At 52.0% G+C, this 17,419-nt stretch overlaps 3 protein-coding genes across 3 annotated transcripts; all 3 read left to right on the top strand.

Annotated features, from left to right (window-relative positions):
* CSUI_008040 (uncharacterized protein) lies at positions 1-11,561 on the top strand. Its single transcript, XM_068068179.1, has 5 exons — positions 1-4,255; positions 4,867-4,972; positions 5,796-6,713; positions 7,154-7,265; positions 7,891-11,561. The coding sequence occupies exons 1-5, from the start codon at positions 524-526 to the stop codon at positions 10,007-10,009; spliced, it is 6,987 nt and encodes a 2,328-aa protein (XP_067919847.1). The 5' UTR covers positions 1-523; the 3' UTR covers positions 10,010-11,561.
* Positions 11,562-11,863: 302 nt separating this feature from the next.
* CSUI_008039 (rna binding) lies at positions 11,864-14,185 on the top strand. Its single transcript, XM_068068178.1, has 2 exons — positions 11,864-12,773; positions 13,184-14,185. Exons 1-2 carry the CDS (start codon positions 12,669-12,671, stop codon positions 13,592-13,594), a joined length of 516 nt encoding a protein of 171 aa, XP_067919846.1. The 5' UTR covers positions 11,864-12,668; the 3' UTR covers positions 13,595-14,185.
* Positions 14,186-15,859: 1,674 nt separating this feature from the next.
* Positions 15,860-17,225, top strand: CSUI_008038 (uncharacterized protein). Its single transcript, XM_068068177.1, has 2 exons — positions 15,860-16,833; positions 17,191-17,225. The coding sequence occupies exon 1, from the start codon at positions 16,356-16,358 to the stop codon at positions 16,581-16,583; it is 228 nt and encodes a 75-aa protein (XP_067919845.1). The 5' UTR covers positions 15,860-16,355; the 3' UTR covers positions 16,584-16,833; positions 17,191-17,225.
* The last annotated feature ends 194 nt before the right edge of the window (positions 17,226-17,419 follow it).

The following is a 17,419-nucleotide window of genomic DNA, read 5'->3' as shown; positions in this document are numbered from 1 at the left end:
TTCCGCACCTCAGTTCCCGCCTTCGACTTCCCCCGGTTGTCCACATGTCCTAGAACTAGGATGCCGATGTAGTCAGCCTCTGATTCTGAAGCAGATCAGAGAAATGCGCCACCACAAAATGAGTCCCATTTCTCTCCCTCAACGACGCTCGCCACCAACGCTGCCCGATCAAGATTTGATTGGTGTGGCTCCCGCTTAGTGTCCTTGTGCTGCGTGTGGTCGGTATCGGTCTGAACTTCTCAAATGATAACGAGCCATGGCGGGAGGTTGCTGGGTTGTTTTTCTTCAGGGGGCAGCACGCCGATAAGGAAGATATCTTTCCTGGTTTTCTGTGTTAACTGGTCTCTGTCTCGCGCTCGAGCAGGTAGTTTGTCCGTGGTACTTATCTTCATTTCGTTTGTTGTTGGCTTTTTTCTTCGGTCCCCCGCCTTGTTCGTGACGGTCTCCTCACCTGCCCTCCTCCCCCCCCCCGCCGCATTCTTCCTCACCTTTCCCCTTCAGGTTGCCTAGGCCCTCACTCACTATGTCGACCCGTCAGATTCATGCTTTTGCACAGCTTATCGACCAGCTGCCCCTAGGGGTAGAAGAGTCCGAATTGATTGATGGGGCTGTGGCAGAGAATTCAGCGAGACTGCTTTCGGGTTCTTTTGTCCGGCCTTTCGCTTATGCGTCATCCTCGTCTCATTTGAATTCAACGACAGGTGTTGATGGATCTCCCAACGGACCCTTTTCTTTGTTTGCGTGTTCCGCGAGCTTGGAAACGAATCATCCGGCTGACGGCGGATCGTGCCTTCATGGCGGGGGCGTAGAAGACCCCCACCATTCCCTCTCTTGGAGGGGTCAAGGGGACGGGGTGGATAACGGGCAGCCAAACCCGTACAGAGCATCGTCAGATACGGCAGGTCACCATTTGTCATCGTCCTTACTCCTGGATGAAGTCGGGGATGCGAAACGCAACAGTGAGGCCGTGGGTTGGAGCGCGGGAAGAGGGGAGGAAAAGAATGTTCATCTTGTCAATCGATTTGATATGGCTGAGTGCCATGAGATTAGGACACTCCCACGATGCTCGTCTGAATCGTTCAAAACTACTGGGGTGTTGCATGGACGGCATGTGAATAATGGTGATATGTCGTCGTCGTCGTCATCCTCCTCTTTCCTAGGTCTCGCTGCATGTGCTAAGAAAAACGAGTCCCCAGAAGACTACCACTGCAGGAGTTTTCACGGAAGAGGAGAGAATGGAGGAGGGGCGGACGGGTGCAGCAGTTTCTTATTGGGGGTACAACGCACCGACGAAACTGCTGCATCGACACCTACAACATCCGTGCGCACACCGATCTCGGGAAGATGTGGAGAACAGGGCTCTTTCATGTGTATGATGGGGGCGTCTCCGTCCCCTCAATGCTTGGAAACCCTTCACTCTCAAAATGGAGAGAGGGTTATTCCATGTGATGGGAGTGGGGGGGAAAGAGAAGTCGGACATGGTAGAGGGACAGGGAATACGGGCGGTGCCTGTTTCTCATCGGCTCATTATGGTAACCACTTGACTATTAACATTGGGGTTTCGACACCTTGCTCTTCGACGTATTCTTCGAGTCTCCAACAACATTGTCCATCGAACGGAGACAGTGTCTCTGCATCACCAGGAGCATCAGAACACCCGCAATACCATAGTCAGTCTGTTCAAGTGAAGACAGAGGGGCGAAGAGGAGGGCCTGAAGGTCCCGTAATGGAGGAGATGTCTCGCACCTCGGGCTCATTGCTGGTGAAGAACTCTGAACCTCGGGAGTGGGGAAGCGGGTGTATGCGCAGTCATATAAATAACGATTATACGATTAGGAGTATGGAAAGGGGAGTGGAAGGGGGAGTGATCGCTAACAGTCCTGATAGGATCTGTACCCCCAATAACAAGAGAGCCGCCAATGGAGAACAAAGGAGCATGTATTGTGATGATGGCACACCCACTACGAATGCGGCTGCTTCCTCTCTTAGTACGCCATCACCAGGGTATTCTGACCACGGTCAAAGCAACGAGGAGAAGCAGCCCATATCCTCCTCTTACTGTTCTCATGATGGCATTCACATCAATCAGACCATAGTAATGTCGTCGTCGTCGTCTTGTCCTGCTGCTTTTCATACATCATCGCCGTCGCATCCAGAACGGTCCCCTCGTCCTGGATGCCCACCACAGGCCTGTATGGCATCGAATCAAACAATGCCACGCCTTGCCGCCAAGCAGGCTGACTGTTGTTGCCATTGTCCGTCTGTGTCCTCTTCACCATACCCTCTTGAATCTCCCGACGACACAAACGGAAAAACCACTAAACAGGCACTCGCTTCTTCTCATGGTAATCGACATCATCACACTGCCACGGAGTCTTATTCAACGTTCAAAGATCTGACGATATCGGCGGTAGGCGCCGGAAGTACCACGGTCGTCACCAGTACTAGCCATGGTCATAATATTGTAGCCCCTAACCAGTATGGAACAGGACCATCGTCATGCTCAGGACTCACTGATTTTGGAGACGGAGGAGGAGGGAGGAGGGATAGCAGTGGGAGGGAAGGGGGTTACACCTCTTTCCCTTGTTCACCGTCGTCTCCTTATGACGTGAAGATGGAGAATCATTCCACTGATCCGCGTCATGCACTCTCTAATGAGCTAACTCATGATTGCACGGACGTGGTGATAGCCCCCGCAGCTTTTTCTTCGTCGGTGCCGGAGAATAGTCATCAGCAGTGTTCCGAAAATCAACTCCAGTCGATGACACCCTTTTCATCTTCTCCTTTATCGTCTTCGCACCCTCCTCTTTCTCTTGAGAGTCTCAGTGAGGGTTCAGCTCACTTTGCTAGTCCTGTTGGCACGAAAAGTTCCAATGGTGCCCCTAGTAGCCATACGTCCTCTTACGCAAATCAGCACCATCCGGTATCTGCTTCTCCCTCTGCCTCGAACCCGCTGCTACGGAACTGTGAACAACAGGGGATGTCTTACCCGTCATCATCGGTCCCGCCTGCTCCTCATGGTTTTAGTAGGTCCTACAACGAAACGACTACGGGCACGAATGAGGTCTGCGTGCCACCCCCCTTGGTGGACGGAAGCTCCCGCAGTGGCGGGCTTGGCATATATCCTCCTACCGGAGAACAGGAATCAGGCGCACCGCCGCCCCCAGCACCATACCAATATGGAGATGATAATCTTTGTCCTGTGTATCATAGCCATCACAGTTCATCTCCCCCCCCCCCTTGTACTCAGCAGTCTTCTCTCCATTCCTCCCCGATGAATGATGGACCTCCATCGTCATCGCCTGGATTCTACGGAGATGACAGTAGAGGGACGGCGGGACAGTGTCCTCATGGAGGACATCCTCTCCAGGGCGATGTAGGCGAGTCCTTGTCCTCACAGTGTCTGCCGTGTTCTCCTTCATCTCTTCAACAGAAACCATCAGGTCCATCGACAACTCTGCCGCCATCTCAGAATAACGGGTTAGCAGGAGGTAATCACCCTCTCCACTTCCATGAATGTGGAGCTGGTTCTCAGCAGGGGAATGATCCTTCATCCGTGTCATGTTCTCCGTCATCCGCGCTTGTCCATCGACGTGTTGCTGTCGCTGAAACAGGGGGGACAGGGGTAGGCGGAGGGTCAAACCCGTCACCGTCTAGCCTTCCATTGAAAGAGAAAACCACTACGTTCTCGAATGGTCCCAATGCTCCACCCCGCAAACGAAGTTCATGTAGTAAGAAGAAAGGCACGGCGACCGCGCGGAGCGCAACGCTGAAGAAGAGCGGAGGGGTAGGGGGCCCAGGGGAGAGAGAAACGCAGCTTGCGTCAACTAGGAGCGGTGATTTCAAATGTGACGCAGAGCTCTATCCTAATAGCAGCGATAGTAGTGATCACAAAAGCCTACATCAGGTACCGGATGTAGTCCTACGTGGCATGGGGGGCTGTAGTAGTAACCCCTGTAATGCTAGCGCCTCTGTAGTCTCACTCGAAGGAGCAGGCGAAGATCTTACGGGGGCCGAGATGTACAAGGGGTCGCCTTCCATAAATCAAAGGAGAGTCAAAACTGAAGGGAACAGAAATGAAGATACCTCTACTGGGAATTCATCGGCGACTCTACCACGGTGGAGTTCGGATATGGTAGGAGGTCACAGCCAAAGAGGAGAGCAGAACAACTTATCGGCAAACCGGTCGAAGTCTTCTTGGTCCTCTGTCTTCGGTCCTGTCAATGAGCCATCGCCCTCTCCTTTGGTGTATCCGGTAAGCTTTCTTCGGGATGGGTAAACAGTGATATAGGTTAAGAAATTTCGCTACCACACATTGGTTTTTACGCATGGGCCGGTGCTTCACACCGGTTTCATAGGTGTGTCTATATGTGTGTATACGGCTCTATTGGCATGCGGCCTGACGCTGTTTGTATCTGTGTCAGGCTTATTCTTGTTCCGGCCTCTTTTCCAGCGTTTTCGTGAGGTCTGGCCGTTTTATTGTTAGTCTGACGACCCGTCTATTATCAGCATCAAGTGGCTTCATATGTCAAAATCCGTTAGTATTCTCATGCGATGGGCTACGTTGTGCTCCACACATTCGGCCCAAGTCCAGAAAGTTTACATAAAACCGCTGATGCGTCGATGCATGCGCGCTTTCTTGGCTAGACGTGTAAGCCGTTTCTGCATGCAGGGGGATATGGTATTTTTCCTCCATCAGCGTCACTCTACAGAGGACCACCACGGATTTCCCTCGTTGTGGTTCCTTTCCAAAAGATCATGTGTATGGCTCTCGGTGCACATATGACTGCATGCCAGGATATGCGAAATCTGCGAACCTCAGTACATAGAGGCAGCTGATGTGGAGTTGTGGTACACCTGCTGCAGGATAACTCAAACGAAGGTATGGGGCTCAGCGAGACTGACAAGGAAAAGAATGGCTCAGGAACCTGTCAAATCCCTTCGTTCAAAGTCGATCACGTCTATGCTCAAGGTAGGCATGGCGACTCGAGGATGTATGGATTTTTTCAAATACCGCGATTGTTGCAGCAGTTGGTTAGTTGTAAGCATTGTACTAAATCCTGTTGTTTCTCGTTTCAGCTCTTGTGTGGCTTCATATACCTCTTTGCGCAAGTATGAAGTTCCTCAGCCGTATCGACTTCTCTTTCTCCATCCACATGTACGTGTATCACTGTGTAAGCGCGGGCGTGAGGATGCGGTTTGAGGCATTTTCGTCTGGCAGGGGAATGCCTTTCTTTGCTGAAGTTTTTCGGAGGGAGGACTGTGGCGGCCAGTGATGAATGCTGGACTGTCAGGGAGACACTCTATGATTTCCTCCGGTAACCAGTGGGCTGTGACTCATCAGCTGTCGTGCACTCGCGGAAACGTATAGGTATGCAGGAAGTCCCTTGGCCACCGCGCCACGGCAGTCGATCTGTGCCGCGCCGGCTTCCCGCCGTTTGAATCGACACATAGTACGACTGATTTTGTGCTGCACAGGCGAGTATCTCAAACCCGTTGGGGCGCGAGAGCCCGGGATGAAGCGGCTGAAGCCACATGCGCGTGAACAGTTCATAGTCTTAAGATGAGAGAACCGTGTTCCTACGTGCCGGAATAGCAGGATGTGAGACTGTGTGTGTAGGCGCTCACTACAAGAGAAAACCACCCCTGTCATGGACCCTTCATGGATGGTTTTATTCTTCTGTGAAGTATGTGTTTCATGAGCTTGTATGGGTAGGGCGATACTCCCTCTTTTCAATACTGCGTAACAGTTAGTCAGCACTGGCATGCTATGCAGAGTGTGTGGTTGCATGCAGGCGCGGGTCAGCTAGTTGTTGACCTGGTACGGAATGCAACAGGAGAGAGACACTCAATTTGTATTGAACGGGAATCTTTACTCGACTGTCTAGCAGTCGCACGTATTGCCCCCCTGAGTCATGGTATGTTCAAATCTTCTGAACTGGATCCGTCGAGGGCAAAGGGAGGCCAACAGACCAAGCAGGGACGAGCTGCTGATGGCTTACCCAGCATGGCCTTGCTTCGTAAACACGCTACCGATAGAGAAGACGACCTCTGGAGAGGAGGAAGGAATGGCCGTGGTGGAGAGAGACACAGCGGCAGTCGGAGTAGTGACGATGATCATTCGTTACTGAGAAACAGTGACGCTCCAGGTGTTGGCGTTGAGTACTGTGACGGGGAAGAAAGAGGAGAAAGACGTCGAATCCGAGGGAGAGGATCAAGCGACATGAGTGTCATCAGTACGAGTGCATGCACGAAAGATAGCTGTAGTGGGAGTAGCGCTCATTCAGAAGGTATGTCGAGTGACTCTTGTATGGATGGTATGACGGGAGAAGTCGGAGACAGTAGTACCAGCGGCACCAGTTCCACGAAGACCTGCGATGAAGCGGCAGGCAAGAAGAAAGCCGGGCTACACGGTGATGACTTCAGATCTACGGCGGGCGCCTGTTTCATGACTTGTGAGACGCCTCGGTATTCGGATGGAGCAGATTTCGTTAATAATAAGGAAGAGGGCATAACGACTGAGAAACACGGCAGCAGTCACCATGATGGTAGAGGCCGAAAAGGCAAAGATGAAAAGGAAAGGCTGGAGGAATTAGTACGGACAATGCAGATGGAATTGTCGAGGCTTACGGCTGAAGTCCATGAGCTTTCATCTCAACAAGATGGAGAGGCACGACGTGGGGGCGATGGCGGGACTTCTAAAGGCTTCCATGGTAATAACATACGTTCCGCTTATTCACGTGCTTACGGGCGTAAATGTACAAAGGTAGTCATGTTTGTAGGGGCGCCCTCGGTACCCGGGTACGGCTTAGATGAAGAAAGATTTCTAGATCATATCTGAAACATGTAGCCGGGCATATAGAAAGGCTGTACGTCAGGTCTAAGCATTTAGATGTGTTCCTTATGGTTTAGCCTGCGTGTCTATGTCTCTGTCACATACTTCACTGTAGCCCTACGTCGCGGTTTGCGCGTGGGTGCTAGAGCTGAGTGCTCGTGCTTGCTTTCGTGGTTCTACTGGTCTCTCGGCATGCTTCTGATTACGCTTGGACAGATTTGTGCATTAGGTTCTGCATCTCAGTCTTTCCTAGGGAAGGCCGATTTGCAATGTGGAGCTGATACAAGCCATTCCTGGTGTGTACGGCGTTTGTCGCAGCTCTGAAGACACGTTATCTATCTCGATTGCAAGAACTGAGGCCCTATCTTGGGTCGTCCTACAATGACGTCCTGCGGGCTGTCATTGACTGTCGGACCGCCGCACAACTGAGGTAAGAAGTTCTCTTCTTTGTAGCGTTTCCTTCGGCAACTAGGAATGGACACATTCCTGATACCTCCAGCTGCACATGCCCTCGCTATAAGTATTCAAATGTGTGGATATATAGTGCAGCTCAGTACACAGCCATCGCTTCCCCGCTAAGGTGGACGGAAGTCCGGTATCCGTACGTGTACGGCGGAAGAGGGCTGATGTGAAGAAACATACACATAGGTCCGCAGTTTCAAAAATGTGAGTATGTGCGTACACATGTCCTCGCTGTACCCGCACATTTTAGCCGACTACCGACTCCTTTCGTGGAGGCGTTTTTGGGCTCCACACCCATTGATTGTCAGTCAGTGAAGATGCGAAAAGGATGAGCGCCTCTTCGCGCCAGGATGCGAGTCCCACCGAGCTTTTTTCCGATACCTTTCTCCTGGAGTGCCCACTACGTTGCGCTAGGACCTTAGGGACGGACGGATCCACACGGAGAGAGAGAAGCGGCGCCGTCAGTGGTCGCCGGCAAGTGCGCACGCGCCTCGCTCCATGGTCCCTGAGTGCGTGTGGCTGTGTGATAGGCCTGCAGTCCTGTCGAAGTCTGCAGCTTTTTGTGTTTGCTTCTGTGTACGCTCATTGTGCAGACAGTGGAAGTCAGCGTTTGAGCATGCAGGCCCGTCATTCTGTTCTCCGTCAGAAGAGGCGGGTCGAATTCTAGAAGTGTTCAGGAATGGAAGCGGCCTGTTGAACGATCATCATCTGTACCGTCTCTCTCCGTACGAGCCACATGACTCTGCTTCCCATTCACAGACCGGAGGAGGGGGAACGAAATCTGGTAGTTTAGTGATGTCCGAAAGTCAGTGCTCGGCTGCTTCTTCCTACAACATTTCAAGGCTTTTATCAGATGCAGGGGGAGGAGGAGATGATAGCGATCTACTGGTGGGGTTTTCTGATCACAGTAGCCCCAGCAGTCGGTTGGCGAACCCGGGACTTACGGCGTGTGGAGGTACCACCTCGAATAGATATCAGCATCGATTCTCGTCGCCGCCGCCCTACGCGGTAGTGAGAGCACCATCGTTGCACTGCGAATCACATCTCATGGCCTTCAGAACAGCAGGGATAGACAACGAGGACCTCACAGCCAGCGCTTTGTCGGTGTCAGAGGGCCTCCTTTCAGGTACGGCTACGAGCAGAGCAAACGCAGGAGGACGACGGCAGATACGAAGGTCAGGTGGGGTGATGGGTGCTTTGGGATACCACCAAATTGCACTTGATGATCGCCGTGGACGATCTCCCGCAGGAACAGGTGTATCATCGAAACCCTCCACCTCTCTCGTGGGCACGGGAGGAGGGGGTGCGGTTATGGGTGGCCGAAGTGGTGCTAAAGCGGTGGTCGGAGGTGGCGGTCAGCAGCAGCATCGGTTACTGTATCGTAATCCGCTCCTGTTGCAAGCCCGTTCGTGTAGTCTGGGAGAACCTACCGTGGGAGAAGGCGAAGAAGAGCAAGAGATACCTCATCACCATCACTCTGCATATGGCAGATTGCGTTTCAGTTCCCAGCGTCTACCTACGATGAGCTCTCTTGATGGTTTTCCTTCTTCGCCCTGTCGTTTAGAGAGTTTGCAGAAAAATTTGAGTCCGCGGAGCCCGAGCATCCTGGATGACCCAGCAGCTTCACTAGTCAATGCTGCGAGCATTTCAAGCGGACATATTCATCCGTCGTTTCTTGGACTTGATTGCACCACAGGAGGAAGTGCTGTCCCCGCTGGAGCTCCTAGTGCTGGACTGTCGGACTGTCTAGCTGTTATTGTTGGAAGCTCCGATAGAGGTACAGGAGGAGGAGGAGGCGGTTACTTCTGGGGGAGTAGTGGGAGTGGGGGAGACTCGCGCAGTATACCTGATGTAACTGGGCGGGGGGAGGAACAGTTTGAGAATAGCAGCTCTGTTGAATCGTCTTCTTCGTATTGTGAGAGAAAGCACAATAGCGCACGCTGTAGTGATAAAATCAGTAACAACTCTGGTGCGGCGGTGACTAGTGAAGGCAATTCTCCGTGTACTAAGCAGGTTTGTTCGCCCCTGTCTTCTGTAGGTGTGGCAAGGAGTGGGAATGATGTCGGGGAGGAAGAAAACAAGGTCGAAACACCAGGTAGGGCGGGGGGAGGGAGTAGTCGCGTGAACTCAGGAGAAGGAAGTTCTTTGTCTCCTCGTAACACGAAACTGAGAGACGGGAGCGACTGGGGGCAACAGTTGCAAGGACACTGTACCAATAGTCTTGAGTCCACTACAAGTTCCCTACCAGCAATAGTTTTGACTTCCGAAGCCTGTGAAAGAAGTGAGAATGGAACACCTGTAGGGGGGGTAGAAGAGGACGCATCTGTTGAGAGCACCACTGCAGAAACTCTCAGTGAAAGTAAAGAAGAAAAGGATGCCCTCCCGTCTATGCACAGTAAATGGGGGGACGGCAGACTGCATCCCGTGCTTGGCGACGAAAAGTCCAGTATGCCACTAGTGAAGGAAGCAGGTACCACCTGTTCCCCCCCTTCGGAGAGTTACACCGCTACCACCGGGTCGTTTCTGAATGGATGTCAGTCATATTCGTTTTCCACGTCTCCCTCCTCGCCCGAGGGAGAAAAGGGGGAGATGAGAAACTCCGTCTTCCGACCTCACGCAGAAAAAGGCAGGAGAATAGTCTCGATGATCAAAAGTGAGAGAGATCACTTTGATGGAGCTTCGGCTGGTTCCACTGCTGCGTCAGATTCTTAAGAGGTGATATAGTGATGGCACCTGTACTATCGCTGATATAGTTTTCCTCCCTCCGGGTGATAACTCAGATAGGAGCAGTAGCATGGGAGAAACGGTCCACCAGCAGGACGGGTGCGAGCCGTGTTGCACAGGAGTGCTTCAGTCAGTTGAACGCAGCGTTTTTTTTGCAAAAAAGAACGTACTTCAGTCGAGCCGCCATACGTTCTGGCAGGGGGGTTCATTTTGGGGCGCGAACAAGAGGAGCAAACAGGATACAGGAGGGACGAATAGGCCGAGGGCAGAAGAGAAGGTACTAGGAAAGTAGAGCTGATTGTCTTTTTCTCTATGTCACGAACGTGGCGTGTACGTCGCTTCTTCTGTATCACCGGTGTGCCGTTGAAAAAGGACGAATGGAGTGGGAAAGAGGGCCAGGAGACCACAGCGAAGACGGCGTTGGTGTACTTTCGCATTCTTGCAACGTCGTTCTCAAGAAGGAAGGACTGCAGGTGACTCGCAGGAACTTTGGATTCAAACCTTCTCACCACCTTTCGTCAACAGGCAGCTCCGTTATTGCCTGAAGGTCCCAAGCGCGTTTGCGAAGAAGATCAAAGTGAAGAAGCATGCCAGGAACTCCTGCGGCGGTTCTATGAAGGGAGCTTGCGGAATAGTGAAAGTGTCTGTTCTCTTTCTTGTCTTTCGTAAGGGACTACAAGATACGACAGGCCGTTTCTCTACCTGCTTCTTTCGGGTGGCTCTGTGCTGCTTTTATTGTGCGCCTTCCGCAGTAACCCGCATGATGGGATAGCGTCGGAGAGGTCTGAGAATCATCGTACCGTGCAAGGTAGTACTGTGATGCATTTTTTTTTAATACAGATTTCAACGCGTGGAGAGCCGTTGAGTCCCAGTAAGAGTGCGTTGAGTGCGTCAGGCTATCTTTCGCTTTTTCGCAAGAATGAACCAATACTGTATGTACTACGTGCAGTTTTGTGCATCCGAGGACGTTTCAGTCAGCCCGGAATGAACTCGTACCACTAGAGTGTTGATGTACGATGCAGATGTTGTCGGGCACTTTCTTCGCAGTTATGGAGTGAACGCGTTCACTCCCTCGCAGAACTCTCTATGACGCAGCGTCGTTTCCGAGAGATTGTGCGAGGAGGATCAAGAATTCGAAAATCCACCCTGCCGGCTGATGGCAGCATTGCTGCCTGAATGCGTTGATGATGGTTCAGGCATGCATCCGTTTTAGCTTTCGGCCCTTGTCCCCCTTGCCCAGCGGAATACGGAATTGTGGGGTGTTTTTTCTTGTCCTCCTCAGTGGTTCTGTAAGATGATTCTCTTCTTTCTCTTCTTCAAAAGCTACGGGAAGAGACATTGTTGTTGTTACGGAGGGGGCACTGATGTTACCGAGGATAAATAAGACTGTGGCATTGGGTCGCCCGCGCTATCTGCGGCCGAACCGGCGATCCCGCGTACTCGTTCCGTGTTGCTTATGGATCATCAAAACGTTCCAACAAAAGGATGCGTCAGACTTCGGCGGCACACTGCGGAGCTGCTTGAAATACTCCAAACCATCTGTGGGACGCGGAAACTCGCGCACACTCACACACACGACGGCGCTGGCGGTGGGTTGAAACCAATAGGGTGACCGCCCTCATTGTGCCACGGACGTATCTTCTTGATGTGCGTACAAAAGCGCCACCAAAGAGCTGTGTGTAGTTGCACACCGATGCTAAAAGAACAAGCTGCCTCTAGCAAACAACGTGTTGATGCACGCAGCTTGCCAGCGATCGCGCAGGTGCTGTGGTGCAACGACAGCGTGAAGAAACACTTGGTTCCCGGGTATACACCCACAAGCAGTGAGAGGTACGGTGGTCAACACATATCGCCTTCGTGCGGCGAACGGGACAGGCACCAACTCTGAACCTGCGCGGCAAGGTGCTTACGAAATACTTCCCCAGTTTTCGGGGGGTGCTGAACCAGCGGTATAGGCAGATACTCTGCCTAGTGCCAGGGTGCACTACCGTCTCCCGTTAGAAGACTACGGGTCGCGGGACCGGCGTTCCAAAGGTTTAGAGTTGTGAATGAGCAAGCCTTGCCCCAGTCGCACTGCTGCTCCTCTGGCGCTGAAGCCGCTGACCAGCCGGTCAAAAAGAGACCCGACCACTTCTTTCCAATCACGTCCGAGAAAGACTGCGGGGGTCCCCGCGCCCGTACTTGCGCCAGGGACGGTCGATCTCGGTCGCTATTTGTCAGCGTTCCTCGGTGGGACCCGTGTGCCACGCGGGCAGCTGAGCAGTTGCCCCGTGTGACATCATTTATCCTCGGGACCGTCGCAACAAGCCAAGCATAGCTCGGGGGGCGAGGGTTACGCGCCCCAGACAAAGCTGGGAAGCACCTCGGCGACGCTGCGGTTGCCCCCCCGTATCCAGCAACTAGCCGTGCGGTGTCAAAAATGACCGGTCACCGCGCCGGTGTGACCCGCGTCTCCTCCCCGGAGAACCAACGGGGGGGTTACTTTCAGTTATTGTCTGGAAAACTCTCCCAGAACAATAGCTTTTCAAATCAATTTTGACGTTGTTATTATTATTTGCGTGTATCGAGCAACCTTTCTCGAGTACTGTATGCCGCCACTGGGGTCTCTCCTGGCTTTTTATGCAGCATCCGCCTAGAAGAATCGAAGATGGAGGCGAAGAGTGCTCAAGTAGTTTACGCCAGCTCTGGCCTCAAATACACTGATCCGTACACACGGTGTTTTCTTATGAATATCGCCCCAGGAGTTACAGAGGTATGTAATTCGTTGCATGGAGTGTGACCCCCGAGTGGCCTTTGGTTCCCTGGATGTTCACGTGTGCAGAGGGGAAGGAGAAGTGTTTCGGGAAGAATTATTGCGTTTGCCAGGAAGTTTCATCTGACCGATAGGTGAACTGCGGAGGTTTGCTCAGTCTTTGATGGAATTGTCTGTAGGATGTTCTTCAGGCGGTAGGGGTACCAGTGGGAATGTAGAACGCTTCGCTGTTGCCCGAAGAGTGGGGTGAGGAGCGCACCACGTGATTCGCAGGTCGTGAAGCGGTATCAGCGCAGGGTTTCCTGATGGAAATGGTCGAGTGTTCTTGCCAGTTCTCCCGCCCGCCCCTTTGAAATGTGAGTTAATTTCAGCACAAGAGCCTATGCATCCTGTCCACCAGGTTGTTTCAGGCACAGATTCAAAGACAGTTCAGTCGCTTTGGAGCTGTTCAGATCTATACTTATCAGCCAGCTGTCGGAGGTCTACCAGGATGGGCGTGGGTTGGATTCTACAGCCGACTTGGGGTGTTGAATATGCAGTCGGCAGCACTGGCAAAACAAAAGGCAAGTGCGGAGTTTGCCGCCAGGTACGGTGATGGAGGAATATTGTCTAGCGACGAGAAACGGACAGCCGGCGTTGAGGAAGAGGAGGCAGTAGGAGCCGGAGTGCCGCAGTCATCTGTGGTCGGTGAGAGAAAACTCGAGAACGAAGACGACATCGGTGATAAGCTAGATACGAGCACCACGCATGCAGACACTGAGCCCCCGAACTCGCCAGCTGCTCGGATCATTTTTCAGGAAGGTGGGGCACCCCAAGAGTAGAAATCAACGGAGTATTTCCAAGACAGTCTCTCATGGGATGAGGAGTCGCGCCTTGTCCGTCTTCCGTTCTGTAGGCTATGAAGAAACGACACTTTGTAGCCGTTTTCCGGGAACACCTTGAAGGAACAGACAGGGAAAAGCCGAGTGTGTTTTTGTTAATTCGTGAATTTGTTTTTGACTGGTCCACATAGTGCGGTGCGACTGGGCTGATGTGGAGGTCGGACTAACTCCGGTTCTCGTCACGTATCCATGTATTTTCTTTGGCAAGGAAGGTTTTCTGATCTCGTCTTCTCAGGTTTTATCTTCATCGCGGTAGTTGTCTGCCTTGTCACACGAGCATACTCATCGACGAGCAACCAGTAATCTCGCAAGGGGCACCTGAAGTGTGTGTGCAGTGTCATGAGGTGTTGGGATGACAAATGAAAACTGCCTGTTAGTTCGTAGACGGCTTGCACGCCGAGTGTTGGGGACCGGGAACCCGTGCTTTGATTATTGAAAGCGAGTTCTTGCGTAAGATAATACGACTTCTTCCATAAGAGGAGGAGTTTCAGTGTCACTTCCAGTGGATCAGCAGATGACAGAAGCGTCCAGTCCGGTGGCGGTGCCGCGGGAATGAAGGTGGTACCAAGTCTGTATGGATATGTTTTGGATCTCTTTAAGAAGCTGATGAAAGTCCGGACATGTAACAGACTCGAAGTCGCTGTCTAAATCCCCGTCATCAGAACCCCTACACCGGGCGACTGCTCTGGTATTTACTCCGTTCGGATGTAGCTACGCGTTGATACTGCCGCGGACCCCCCAGAGGTATTCGGGCCCTCACGTCAATCGTACGGTAGCGCCGTAGTGATCTGTGTTGCAGAATTACAAGAGAGTGAGCTGTAGTGTGTAGGAGCTCTGCCAAGGATGTTGACCGGGCACCAGGGGTTCGCATCTCTTACTGGGAGTTGGAGTTAGCCATGTTTCTTGGCAGGCGGTGCCGGTACAAGGGTGACCGGCGAAAACACTGGCAAGAGGACCAGTTCAAATAGCTGACGGAAACTGGAATCGGCAATGTTCCCGGTCAGCCGTGCCCCGGCACATGACATGAAGTATTTTTGCCGTGAAGTATTTTTGCCGGTGCAGTGTCTTCCTGTCCTCTCTTTCCTACTTTCTGAAAAACTGACAGGAACGCAAGAGCACTGATGAGTCTTCTACTGATAAAACAACAGCACTATATCAGTTTAGAGGAAAAACTACTCGGTCGTACATGGGAGTACCCCCAGAACCCTAAATGCTGAAGTGTCGGTTCGTGGCTGTTTGCGGACTTGTCAAGCGGTTAGGTGCCGGTCAACGTTTCCGTCAGACATCTCCTCTACTGTTTACCACCTACCGAGTATTTTGTCTACCCAAATGCGAATTCACACAGTGTGCAACCGTTCTTCAGCAGCTAAACTAGCCTCTTTTATTTTCTTTCCCCTTGCCCCCGGTCAGTCGTTCATCCAGCATCGATCGGTACAAACTGTCAAACCTCGGACTCCCTCCGCGTCCGCATGAGCGGGCAGTTGTACTCTGTAGGGGTCCCCGGTCTTGTTCGGGCGACACGTTCGGCAATCGATCTCTCACACGCGTGCCCGTTTACTTGTGGCTCGTAGGAAAGTGCGGGCGAAAGAGGGACATTGCCCGCCGACCGAAAGGACTCCTGCGACTCACATATGAAGGGCTCCACAGCCCCCTATTCGTATATACTGAAAGCATGGAGAAGAGCAGTTATTCTCTGGCACTTGAGTCGGTTGCGACGGAATCTACAAAACTCACCTGGCAGAATGTCACCACCGACGTTTCGCGGTTGAAAAGCGGGGTAGGCAAAAGAAGTCTTGCATAACCTGGACACTGTCGCCTTACTCTACCGTTGCTTCCATGAAGCATGAAATGAGATACATAGACGAAGGAAACTGGCGCATCCAGTACCGGAAAGTGCTCTCTGTCACACTTGACACAGCTCTTGCATTAGAGTGGCTCGATTCTATGCTTGCATTGCTAGGTAGCGACGCCTGCGCACATAGCCAGACGATGAAGTACGTCCGGGTCTACTTGGCGCATAAAACGGATGCAAACGTTGAACCATACCTTCCTCGCTTACGGGTCTATTCGAGACTCTATTTATGACTTAGGAGATACCTGCATCGAAGTGAGACAGAAAAGGAAAAACACATTCCAGGCTGCTGCCGCATGCGCTGCCGATCCTCCTCCCGCGCAGTAGAACAAGGCGCTCCGGTTTCAGTTGTGATTCTTTCGTCTTTGCCCTCAAGACTATCGTTCTCGCTGACGTTATTCAACAGGCACGGTTCTTTTCCCCATATATCTTGTTGCTGGTTGGCCTAGGTTGTTTTCCTGCGAAGACTGGATCGGCCTCACTTCAGGGCTTTTCTTTCGTTGGTTCTCCGGGGCGAGGCTGACTGCGCATTGCGAGCGTAGCTCAACAACGCAGCGGCGACCTGGTAGAGCTGGATTTTCTCCAATAAGGAAACGATAGACTCTGATTCTCTCCCTGCATGTGTATCCTCTTTTATTAGCGTTTTCTTTGACCCGTCGGGAGAAGAGACGGTTCGAATGCGTGACGACTCAAGTGCCTCTCCCGATGACTCTTGGTTGGCCGGGCGCGCGAGACCATCTATAAGCTGATGGTGACGATGGTGGTCTCCCTTCTTCTTATTTTTGTCTCCTCGTCTCATCGCTCTTTACCTGCAGTCAAGTGACACGTCTTCCCTTCTCTTCTGCCTCCATGGCCTTCCTTGCTTTCTGGCCTTGGTCTTGTTATGTACATACAATTAATACACACGCTGCCTTTTTTTCTGCCATCGATCGTGCTTGCCACTATATGGAGTCCAATATTGTCGAAGGCGGAGTCTGCAGCTCCACGTTCAGAGCTGCAAGTCTGATTCCAAGCTCTCGCCTCCTCATGGTGGTGACATTGCCGGTCAAGTCTCTGTCGTCACAGGTGTACGTATAGTGAGAGATTTTCGTGAGTTCTTCGCATCCGCTCATCTTGCCTGTTTGCTGGGTCGACGGCCACCCCTCACGTGTAGCTCCGTCCAGCAGAATCCATCATTGGCTTTCACACACGCGGTGTTACCTCCATGGAAAATGCCCAAGGATGAGGTATATCTGTGGAGATTGTCGCGTAGCTGTGTCGGCATTCAGCAATATCTTAAGGTCTACCTGTATGCAGAAATCCCTCTCGTCACTCTCTGTTACGAGGTGTAAGTTTGTCCGTATATATATATATATATATATGTAAGCATGTTCCTCATCCAAGTGTTGCTTGCGTCCATACTTAATCTATCAGTCACTCTGTCTCGGTGTTTTACGATTGCCCTCGTCGATGTGTATTCCCGCTACATGGCTTCTCTCGTGTTTCCTGTCTCTTTCTCTCTCGTGCGTGTTTCTTCTTTGTATTGATACCCACATCTTGTCTTTTCCCCGCTATATTTCCCTCGTTTGTACGTATACGTCTGACGCTTCTCTAAGAGGGAGCAGGATTGTTCCGCTGATACAGGGTTTTTCACGCTTACTCCGCCTCTTCTTTTTCCTGCTCGCTGCTTTCATTACTGTTGCAGAAAGGATGTCAAGAGCCATCAGCGATTGCCAGGAGATCATCGACTATCGAGGATCTCTTCTCGCCAGTCGAGATGCTGCCCTCGCTTCTGGTAACTTCTACTTACACATTCGTTTAGCCACGTTTACGTGGGACCACGTAGAGACCGAATGTATGTGTGAATAACCGTCGTTTCACAGTACACCGGGGTTCATCTTCCTACGTGTTTTTCTCTTCTCTTTCGCCGTACT

This window comes from Cystoisospora suis (assembly GCF_002600585.1).
Source record: "Cystoisospora suis strain Wien I chromosome Unknown contig_4388, whole genome shotgun sequence".
Taxonomy (NCBI): domain Eukaryota; phylum Apicomplexa; class Conoidasida; order Eucoccidiorida; family Sarcocystidae; genus Cystoisospora; species Cystoisospora suis.
Note: the sequence above shows the minus strand (reverse complement) of the source record. Positions and strands in the feature narration are given on the sequence as shown.